General features: G+C 41.9%; 1 protein-coding gene across 5 annotated transcripts in view; it reads right to left on the bottom strand.

Annotated features, from left to right (window-relative positions):
- Nucleotides 1–8,312: 8,312 nt before the first annotated feature.
- Nucleotides 8,313–10,644, bottom strand: part of ZNF831 (zinc finger protein 831) — a 151,485-nt gene continuing 149,153 nt past the window's right edge. For 4 of the 5 annotated variants that reach the window (XM_073582468.1, XM_073582471.1, XM_073582470.1 and 1 more), the window contains one exon: nucleotides 8,313–9,159. In XM_073582468.1, the coding sequence (XP_073438569.1) occupies nucleotides 8,530–9,159 (630 nt within the window). In that variant the 3' untranslated portion in view covers nucleotides 8,313–8,529. The remainder of the gene's footprint in view (nucleotides 9,160–10,644) is intronic. The other variant, XM_073582472.1, reaches the window with a different exon arrangement.

Raw genomic sequence — 10,644 nt, 5'->3', positions numbered from 1 at the left:
TGGTTTGGTTAAGGGTTAGGGTTAGGGTCAGGGTTAGTGTTAGGGTCAGGGTTAGGGTTAAGGTTAGTTAGGGTTTGGGTTAGGGTTAAGTATGGTTTGGTTAAGGGTTAGGGTCAGGGTTAGGGTTAAGTATGGTTTGGTTAAGGGTTAGGGTTAGGGTTAGGGTCAGGGTTAGGGTTAGTAAAGTCATGGTTTGGGTTAGTGTGAGGGGCCACCTAATGTTGGAAAAAAACGCAAACGCGGTAAAAACGCACTAAAAACGCATACAAACGCATAAAAACGCTGCGTTTTTTTCATGCATGCTCATAAAAATGCTTGAAAAAAACGCAGCAGTTGTATGCTTTTGTATGCGTTTTTCAATGCGTTTTTTTGCGGGAAAAACGCGCTGCAAAAAAAAGCAAGTGTGAAACAGGCCTTAAAGATTGTTTTTCCCCATAAAGTTTTTGTTAGCCCATGGGGACAGGCCAATAAACAAGCACCAATCAATTTGTGTATAGTCGACCGATGCTCGCTAATGGGCAGAAATGACTCCCTGGTTAGTAGGGAAGGGGTTTTTCTACATTACTTTCAGTAGACTATAATAATATGTGACATATTACTGTGAATTGGCCACTCTGCATAGGAGATAAGGATCCTGAACACAGGACCCCTCTTTATTAACTCAGAATTCACTAATAGGGTTTAAGAAATGGGTATTCTAAAACAGATGACCTTTTGATAATATAGATAATATCTATCTATATCTATATATATATATGTGCATCAAGCCACGCCCACTCCACAAAGCCACACTCATTCCACATGAAAAGCCCAGTATAATAAATATCTACTATATACATATATATATGTAGTATAATAAATATCTAAACTAATACAGTATATATATAATAAATCTTCTTGACCACAACAGGTACACTGCCTGTGTTGCCCATAGCAACCAATCACTAAGCATCTTTCATTTCACCAGAGCTGTTTAAAAGATGAAAGCTGAGCGGTGATTGGTTGCTATGAGCGACAGTTTTCCTTGTAGACAGTTGTGGTAACTGAGGCCTATTATTCTTATCATTTCTATGGTGTTATCGTCCTTCTGTAAAGCTGGAAATAACACAATTTATTACCGTGCCGACACAAACCACCCTCTGACACAGACTGCAAGGGGAGCCCAGAATCAGGAACTTCTCTTTGTCTGGCATGAAGCATCCTCGTTAACTTAAAAATTCAAATACAGTTTAAAAAAAAAAGAAACACAAGATGGATTTCTCCAACCCAGGTATCATTTTAATTAGTGTAACAGCGCCAACCTGACAATGTTGGCTCTGACGGGATGATGTGGGATATTAGGGGTAGTAGTCCGGTGGCTCTGGCTGACGGGATGATGTGGGATATTATGGGTAGTAGTCTAGTGGCTCTGGCTGATGGGATGATATGGGATATTAGGGGTAGTTGTCCAGTGACTCTGGCTGACGGGATGATGTGGGATATTAGGGGTAGTAGTCCGGTGGCTCTGGCTGATGGGATGATGTGAGATATTAGGGGTAGTAGTCCGGTGGCTCTGACGGGATGATGACGGGATGATGTGGGATATTGGGGTAGTAGTCCGGTGGCTCTGGCTGACGAGACGATGTGGGATATTAGGGGTAGTAGTTCAGTGGCTCTGGCTGACGGGATGATGTGGGATATTAGGGGTAGTAGTCCAGTGGCTCTGGCTGATGGGATGATGTGGGATATTAGGGGTAGTAGTCTGGTGGCTCTGGCTGACGGGATGATGTGGGATATTAGGGGTAGTAGTCCGGTGGCTCTGATGGGATGATGACGGGATGATGTGGGATATTGGGGTAGTAGTCCGGTGGCTCTGGCTGACGAGACGATGTGGGATATTAGGGGTAGTAGTTCGGTGGCTCTGGCTGACGGGATGATGTGGGATATTAGGGGTAGTAGTCCGGTGGCTCTGGCTGATGGGATGATGTGGGATATTAGGGGTAGTAGTCTGGTGGCTCTGGCTGATGGGATGATGTGGGATATTAGGGGTAGTAGTCCGGTGGCTCTGACGGGATGATGACGGGATGATGTGGGATATTGGGGTAGTAGTCCGGTGGCTCTGGCTGACAAGACGATGTGGGATATTAGGGGTAGTAGTTCGGTGGCTCTGGCTGATGGGATGATGTGAGATATTAGTGGTAGTAGTCCAGTGGCTCTGACGGGATGATGACGGGATGATGTGGGATATTGGGGTAGTAGTCCGGTGGCTCTGGCTGACGAGACGATGTGGGATATTAGGGGTAGTAGTCTGGTGGCTCTGGCTGACGGGATGATATGGGATATTAGGGGTAGTAGTCCGGTGGCTCTGGCTGATGGGATGATGTGAGATATTAGTGGTAGTAGTCCAGTGGCTCTGACGGGATGATGACGGGATGATGTGGGATATTAGGGGTAGTAGTCCGGTGGCTCTGGCTGACGAGACGATGTGGGATATTAGGGGTAGTAGTCTGGTGGCTCTGGCTGACGGGATGATATGGGATATTAGGGGTAGTAGTTCGGTGGCTCTGGCTGATGGGATGATGTGAGATATTAGTGGTAGTAGTCCAGTGGCTCTGACGGGATGATGACGGGATGATGTGGGATATTAGGGGTAGTAGTCCGGTGGCTCTGGCTGACGAGACGATGTGGGATATTAGGGGTAGTAGTCTGGTGGCTCTGGCTGACGGGATGATATGGGATATTAGGGGTAGTAGTCCGGTGGCTTTGGCTGACGGGATGATGTGGGATATTATAGTGAATGTGGCTATGCGGAGTGGGCGGGGCTATACACTCAGCCTTATTTATATACTGTATATATATATATATAATCATTATAATTTGTTGTAACAAACCACAGTAAGTTGCTATTCCTGGGCAACGCCGGGCTCTTTAGCTAGTTCTAGAATATTTTTATGACTGGCATTTTCTTTATTACAGGTCTCTGTACTCCAGTCATAATACATTACAATCTACAATTTATCTGGTATACTCTAATCTCATATACTTTTACTGGGCGCATTGCAATCATTTCCCTTTATAACAGAGAAATTAAGTTTCTTGGACAGGAGCACAACCTTCTTTTTTTGCAAGCAAAACGCACATATTTTCTATCACATGTATGGTATTTATTAGCTGTAATACTTGGAACGTCATCTTTTCAGATGATTTTTTTAGTTATTTTGAGAACCGTAACTAAAACATATAACATTTCAGATGCAGAATATCTCTCCATAGTAAACATCAGCGTCTCTTCTCATTACATTTTACAATGAAGTAGTTCCACAAAGATGTGTCCACAGACCACAACCACCCAAATCTAAAAGAATGACAACCATGTTTAGGAAAGATTTTGTGTTTGGATCTCTTGGGGTATGTGCTGCGAGCAGGGATATAACTAACTAAGTCCCGACGGAGCTCTGGGATCTGTCTTCAGGGACCTTGCCAGCTCACAGGGGACGTGGGCTACCATGTGGACATATGGACACTATTTATCTTTGCTTTTCCAGTGTGAACTATGGAAGTAATTTAAAGAACTTCAAAAGTATAGGATAGAGGAGGGAGAAGGAGTAAAGAGTAGACAAAGGTCTTTGCAGATGTATGCTTTTGGGAGACCCAAAGGGCAAATCCAAGGGGCCAGAGAGGATGAACAGATGATATATTTCAGGGGAGAGAGCCAACAAACCCCTCTACTTGGATTTGGGTATTTAGATAAAGGGCTAGGGCAATAAAATACATCTTTGTCCTAGGCCTAGTCAACAACATTGGTGTTGAATTTTCAGCGATGCTTTAGCCCCATACCGGTCCCTCCGGGAACTGCCCCAATGCCACCCAGAAATGGCCAATTATGGATGAGATTTGTGTAAACCGTTCCTCATCTCAGCTAGAGACACTGTAAATTTGCCAGAATGGTTTCCAAAGAAAATCAGGACAGTCCTGGTAAATTCAGGACCATTGGCATCTGCGCCTAGGTGACCTTGTAACCAAAGCTCTACACAGCCTCAAAAACGATCATGAATTTTTATTGCGGCTGACTGTAGAAAAAGTGTATCTAGAGCATAAATCACTGTCCTAACATACTGTTCAGAGATCAGTCATTATACCGGGTAGAAACTCAATATAACCGCCCAGCAGCCAAAGTAAAAACCACAGTGCAACACAAAATACCTCCCTAATAGTGCCACATACTGCAGTGTGACACAAAATACATCCCTAATAGTGCCACATACTGCAGTATGACACAAAATACCTCCCTATTAGCACCGCATACTGCAGTGTGACACAAAATACTTCCCGAGAAGAGCCAAACATTCTGCATAGGTGGAGCTCCTGGTATATTTCAGGTTGTGTAAAGATGGTGTTGGTACAGTTCAGGTGGTATAACGACAATGAAGCTATATACATTAACAGTTAGGTATGCGACCTGGTACACAAATCAGTATATACCACATGTATGTACTGTCTGTATAAATCTGGTCACACAGGAGATTGAAGGAATATGAACAGACAGGTATCTCTCCCAACTGATCCATACACGCTAATACTCGACTCAGCAGAGCGTTGATGTGTTTCACGGGGAGAGAGGAAAAAGGTGATCGCCTCTGAAAATTAAGGGACTGGATGAGGAATTTCAGAACAGCTCAATCCTCTTCTTCTCCAGCATCAGCATGTCCAGGATGAATCAGGACTTTCATATAGTGGGATAAAGAACATAGTATACAATGTACTGGCAGCACATGGACATTAACCGCTGGAAATGTAGTGACTGGCAATGAATTTGTCATCACAGTTTAGACTCCTGAATCCACTATCCAGAAACTTGTGACACACAGCACTTGTTCCATGTAAGTAATGGGTCCATTAATGGGTAATGGGTGGGGATGGCACACTTCTTTCCAAATTGAGCCGCCCACCATTAGGAAGCTCCTAATGACATCACACAGACGCACACATATTGCCTCTGATCATTGTAAATTGCAGCACTGGCAGCTTAGTATGAGAAGACACTCTGGCAATATTTCTGTATTTATTTTAGCTCACAGAAAATACTCAAGTTATTATGCAATAAAGTGACAATTCTTGGGGCTGTCTGATATTATGTCTCAGTCACTGACTGCAGACATCTGAATCCTCACAGCATGCACACTGTCAGGATTCTCCGATGTTGGTGACAAGAGCGGGCGGTTAAGCCACACATTCCAATGAGACGTGCCTCTCTCAGTTCACTTGCATTGATTGAGGCAGAGCATGTCTAGTTGGAAGTATGCACACCACATTCTTGAGGTCACGGGCACCGCCTACTCTCGACGCCAACACCGGAGAATCCTGACAGTGTGCGGATTCAAAAGTTTGCAGTCATATAGAATGACTGAAGGCTTTTAGCAAAGGGCTGGACAACTCCTTTAAATCAAAGAGAATTTAAAATGCACAAAATGGCAAACACATGGTCATAACTGCCCTTGCAAGAATAATATATGGGCCCTTTGCAATCCAATAGCTCATTTAATGTACAATTCTTCCTGCTTTGGAGATAGAAGGTGCCCCTTTACCTCTCGGACCCCTATGCGGCTGCACAGATTGCGTCAATATTATGTCCGCCCCTGAGCATTTTTCCACAGGAAATGCCATAAAGAGTGCTGATAAAAATGCTTAATGGACCTATTAATTTTTATGTATAATAAATAAATAAATAAATATTGAATAAATGATTTTGATTATTCAGTCTCTCAATGCCTGAGTGCTGAGTTTTTCTCTATATATATGTTACAGGCAGACTGGATCCCGTAACTCTCATGGAGTGACGCATAGTATTATATAATAGATAACGTATATTGGATTTTAAAAAATTACTGGAAAACGTCAGGAACCCCCCCCCCCCACAAAAGAAAAAACAAAAAAACACCAAAAACTACCAAAAGGGATGCTAAAAAAAGAAGCTTCAGGTTTACAAAACTCTAGAAAAAAGGGGAAGCTTCTTCTAGCTGAAAAAAGGACGGCTTTGACAGCTGGTAGACAATGCATTATGAACAATTGTTGGGCAAAACAGGCACAGCGAAGGGTAAAGAGTGTTGTTTCCATACCCTGCCTGATGGCGTTTGTCATATCCTAAATCCACATGCTTCTCTGATCATCCCCCATGCTCTACACTGCATCTCAGCATGCTCAGGCGTCCTGCAATATACCGTATTGATGTAATCATTAAAGGACAGCAAAGAAACCATCAGCCCAAGAAGATTATCAGATAACTGCACAAATCAGTGTCAATAAGGAGATCATGGAGATCCACTTTAATATTGATATTTTCCAAAACACACAAAATTACAAAACGGAGTATCAAGAAATTGTCTGAAATCTGTACAAAATCCTGTTAAATTAACAAATAGCAGTCTATACACTTCATATTCATAACGATGTACAATGATTGTCCAGCGTCATCAGATCATTAGTACAAACAGCAGTAACAATAAAAAATAAAGCGTCCAACACCAGAACCGTGAGATGCAGCTTGTTGTCATGCAGATAACTCAGAAACACAGGAAATGATATACGAAGCTTCAAAAAAACAAAGCAATAAAAATGGTAAAATAAAATGCATACAAAGAGGTAAACCAGCGAACAACAAGTTAAGTTGTAACTGGACGATCACTGGGGTCATTGTCTATGGGACTGATGAAGAAAGACGAATATCAAATGTTAGGTTTAGGGTCCCAACAAAGTGGTACGCCTTGTCGCGGGTTGTTGGGCTCAAATGAATTGGTCAATTTGTGCGCTAAGCATCTTCATTTTTTAACATGTTTTCTACAGCAGTAATGCAATTCCAATTTCATACATCCAATGGTTACATACAGTATTATATCCAATGGTTACATACAGTATTATAGCACTTCAGAGTGCAGCTTTAATTTGTTGATGACAAAAGACAAGCATATGGTTTTTCCATCAGGCCCATAGACAATCAATGGCGTAGAGGTTTGTATGAACACCATTACTCCATTCAAACAGGGACACCCCATTACTGTGATCGGTGGGGAGTTCCAGAAATAGTACCCCCAGCAATCATACATTGAATACCAATCATTAAGAATTGTTCTAAATTAACCTCTTTAAAAGAGCTTTCCAGATCTCTGCAAGTAAAGCTTATTATACAGGAGGAAAAATTATGCAATTTTTTTAATATATTTTTCAATATATTTTGTGCTTTTATTCCTCACCTTTTCCGAGGGTCCTGCTTATTGTCAGCAAATGGAATTATACATTTTTACACAAGGCTGAAAGGTTGCAAAAAAAATAAAACACTTTAGGAAAAAAAACTCTTTCAATAATGCTTCAGAAAATTAAGAAGTCCTTAAAAACTTGCCCAAAAAAGAGCATTTCTTGAAGTGGTTTCCACTAAAAAACATGCTGTTTGTGACCTTACAAAACTCAATGTGCACATGCAATGGCTTCTGATACGCAAAGGGTGCAAAACCTTTGTCCTTGGGGCCATGTGTGGCCCATGATGCCATTCTGTGTGTGCCCCAGCAAACTCAGTAACTCTTAAACTATGGGTATAGCTACTGGATAAAAGGGAATCTGTCACCACTTTTTTGGCATATCATGTAAAAATATCATTCAATTTAGTGTCAGCTCAGCATTACACGGGTAATTTTGATACCCCTTGACTCCCCACCAATGATACATAAATACCGTTTTTATTCCTCCCGTGGTGTATGTAAATATGCTCGGTTCGGTCCAATGGGTGGGGCTTATTGTCCATCTCCACTCCCCTCCTCGTCATGCGGTACATATTCGCCTCTGTGAATATCATAGATAGCGTACATTTACCGAACGTGCGCATTCAAATGGTCCCTCGCGCGTGCGCAGTATGCTTTGCCCAACTGTGTGCAAAGCCGAAAAACAGTATTGCGCATGCGCCGGCATATGCCATGGCTTTCTATGGCCAGGAAGTATACAATTATACTTCCGGGCCATAGAACACAATCGCGTATGCTGCCGCATGCGCAATACTGTTTTTCGGCTTTGCCCACAGTTGGGCAAAGCATACTGTGCACGCGCAAGGGACCATTTGAATGCGCATGCGCGGTAACGCTAAGCGAACAAAGGAATTATCCGAAAGGAATGCGTAGAGCAAGCCAGGAGGGAAGGAGAGACGGACAATAAGCCCTGCCCATCGGACCGGACTGAGCATATTTACATACACTGCAGGAGGAATAAAAACAGTATTTATGGATCATTGGTGGGGAGTCAAGGGGTACCAAAAGTACTTGTATAATGCAGAGCTGACACTAAATTGAATAATATTTTTACATGATATGCCAAAAAAGTGGTGACAGATTCCCTTTAAGGTTCACCCTGGTATCATCAATAACGTTAGACCTTAAAAAAGAAACATAATAAAAAAAACGCCAGTCCCGCATCATCCAATCAAGAACAATATCTCAGATCCTTGAAAGACCTGTCCACCAGCCTAACAAAGTGATGTGAATACTATGTTTTTTGGAATCCTTCAAAGAATTACTCAAGAATATAGAGTCGGTCCTCATCATCACTGCTAGAGTCACTGTATTCTACATGGGTTTGTTTCCTCATCACCTCCAAGTTAATTTTCTGTGTTTTAAGACTCTGACGGTCTGAGGGTTCACCATCATCTTCTGACTGAAGTTTCCAACTCAGAGATAAAGTTCCAGGTTCAAGAGTTGAACCACAACTACTTGTATTTTGAGCCATGTAGGTATCGGGTGCATTTATGTTTTGTAATGATGACCTTCGAGTACCATCCTTTACTTCTACAGAAATTCTTGGTTGGGAGTCAGAAGGTGTGATCTCTGATACCAAGCCAATAACCTCGTCTCCTAAGCTGTGCCCTATTGTCTTAGATCTGTGTAGAATTTTTCTGACATGTTTTGGTGGTGGACAACCACTTAGGTGATGATGTAGTAGAGCTTCTTTCTCTGTGGGGAGAACATTTGAGCAGGACTTTTGCCAAAATAACGATGCTGAATGAGGAGGTTCCAGTTGGGCCATCTCTTTAGTAGACTGAGGATTTTTATTATCTTCCTCATTAGTTAAGTGTTCTAATTCTAATTTTCTTGTTGGTATCGAATCTTTATTCATTTGACTGTCCAATGTAGCTTGATCTTCACTCTGGTAAAAGCAAAAAAGATTTTTAGAAGATCTTTTAGAAGAGTCATTTCAGCAAATCAACAAAAAAATGCCTTGATTGGACTAGAGAGGTTGCAATATTTCTGACTCCTTTGACGGTTGTATCAAGAATAGTATCATGTATGGAAAGTTATCAAGTAATTCTGATTTCATACATGCTTATATCCCTAGGAAAATCCAATTGATGGACTATATTCATGGAAGAACAGTTGGCAAAGCAAATGGGTAAAGAGACTGGTTCTGTTGCTACCAGGATCACCAACAATTTGCTGTAATTTGTAGGGAAATCAGGTAGCAGGTGTTAAATTTGCTTACAACTCCACCATAGAAGAAATTACACAAAAATCGAATGACTGTCTATATACAGTGCTGTGCAAATTAATTGGGACAAAGCATTTTTTTTTTAAGTAAAATCGTAAGTTGGTTACAAGTCAGTGATTCAAACCGGTTTTAACTGCTTTGAACAGGTGTGAGTGCCTGTTCAAAGCAGTTAAAACTGGTTTGAATCACTGACTGGTAACCAACTTACGATTTTACTTAAAAAAATGCTTTGTCCCAATTAATTTGCACAGCACTGTATAATGCACAGATATGCTGTTTCCTCCAAAATCTCTTTGCAGCAACTTTTTGCTCTGGCTAAGCAATAAGGGTCTTGAACATTCGAATGTTTCTCTCTACTATTAGGCTATGTGCACACAGTGCAGTTTTTATGCATTTTTGCAGCGTTTATTCCGTGCATAAAGGGGTCAAAAACACTATGGAATCCTTATGCAAACTTATTCAATGACAATCCTGAAGTGTTGTGCACATGATCAGTAAATTTCCATGCATATTTGCAGTGTATTTTTTTCTGCAGTATGTCAATTCTTTGTGCATCTTTGCAGCGTTTCTGCACCCATTGACTTCAATTGAGTCGGTCAAATCCACAGCAAAAAATGCAGGTGTGCAAATGTTTGCGGATTTGCTGAGTTTTTGTTTTGCATTTTACCGGCTTCCAATGGTGTTTCCCACGCTATTATCCGTGTGACAGCATCGGAAACAACGGTGCGGTAGTTCTTATTGGCGGTAATGCAACTGTCGGTATGACTGTCGGTCAGAGCACTGCGGGATCATGCTGGCAGATGTCAGCATGACCCCGCAGCTGTGATTGCGACCGGCGGTAACGCCACCGCAGATTTTCGTCACAGCACTGCGGGATCATGCTGTCCGATGTCAACGTAACCCCACAGCTGTGACTGTCACATGGGCCGATGAGACTACTGCTCCCATCGGGCTTCGTCTGTTGTCACTAATAACAGTGACAGCAGGTGCTGCTGATGGGAGACGAAGTCTCATCTGCTGGCTCCCGTGCTCACAGTTTAAAAAAAAAAAAAGTAAAATTACATACATATTCAAATAAAAATAAAAAAAACATTATACTCACCTTAATCCCTAATCCCCGATACCCTCATTTCCTAGAAATAATGT

This window comes from Dendrobates tinctorius, unplaced genomic scaffold, assembly GCF_039654945.1.
Source record: "Dendrobates tinctorius isolate UK_male_01 unplaced genomic scaffold, ASM3965494v1 ptg000071l, whole genome shotgun sequence".
In the NCBI taxonomy this organism is placed as follows: Eukaryota; Metazoa; Chordata; class Amphibia; order Anura; family Dendrobatidae; genus Dendrobates; species Dendrobates tinctorius.
The sequence above is the reverse complement of the archived record's forward strand: the minus strand, read 5'-3'. Positions and strand labels throughout refer to the sequence as shown.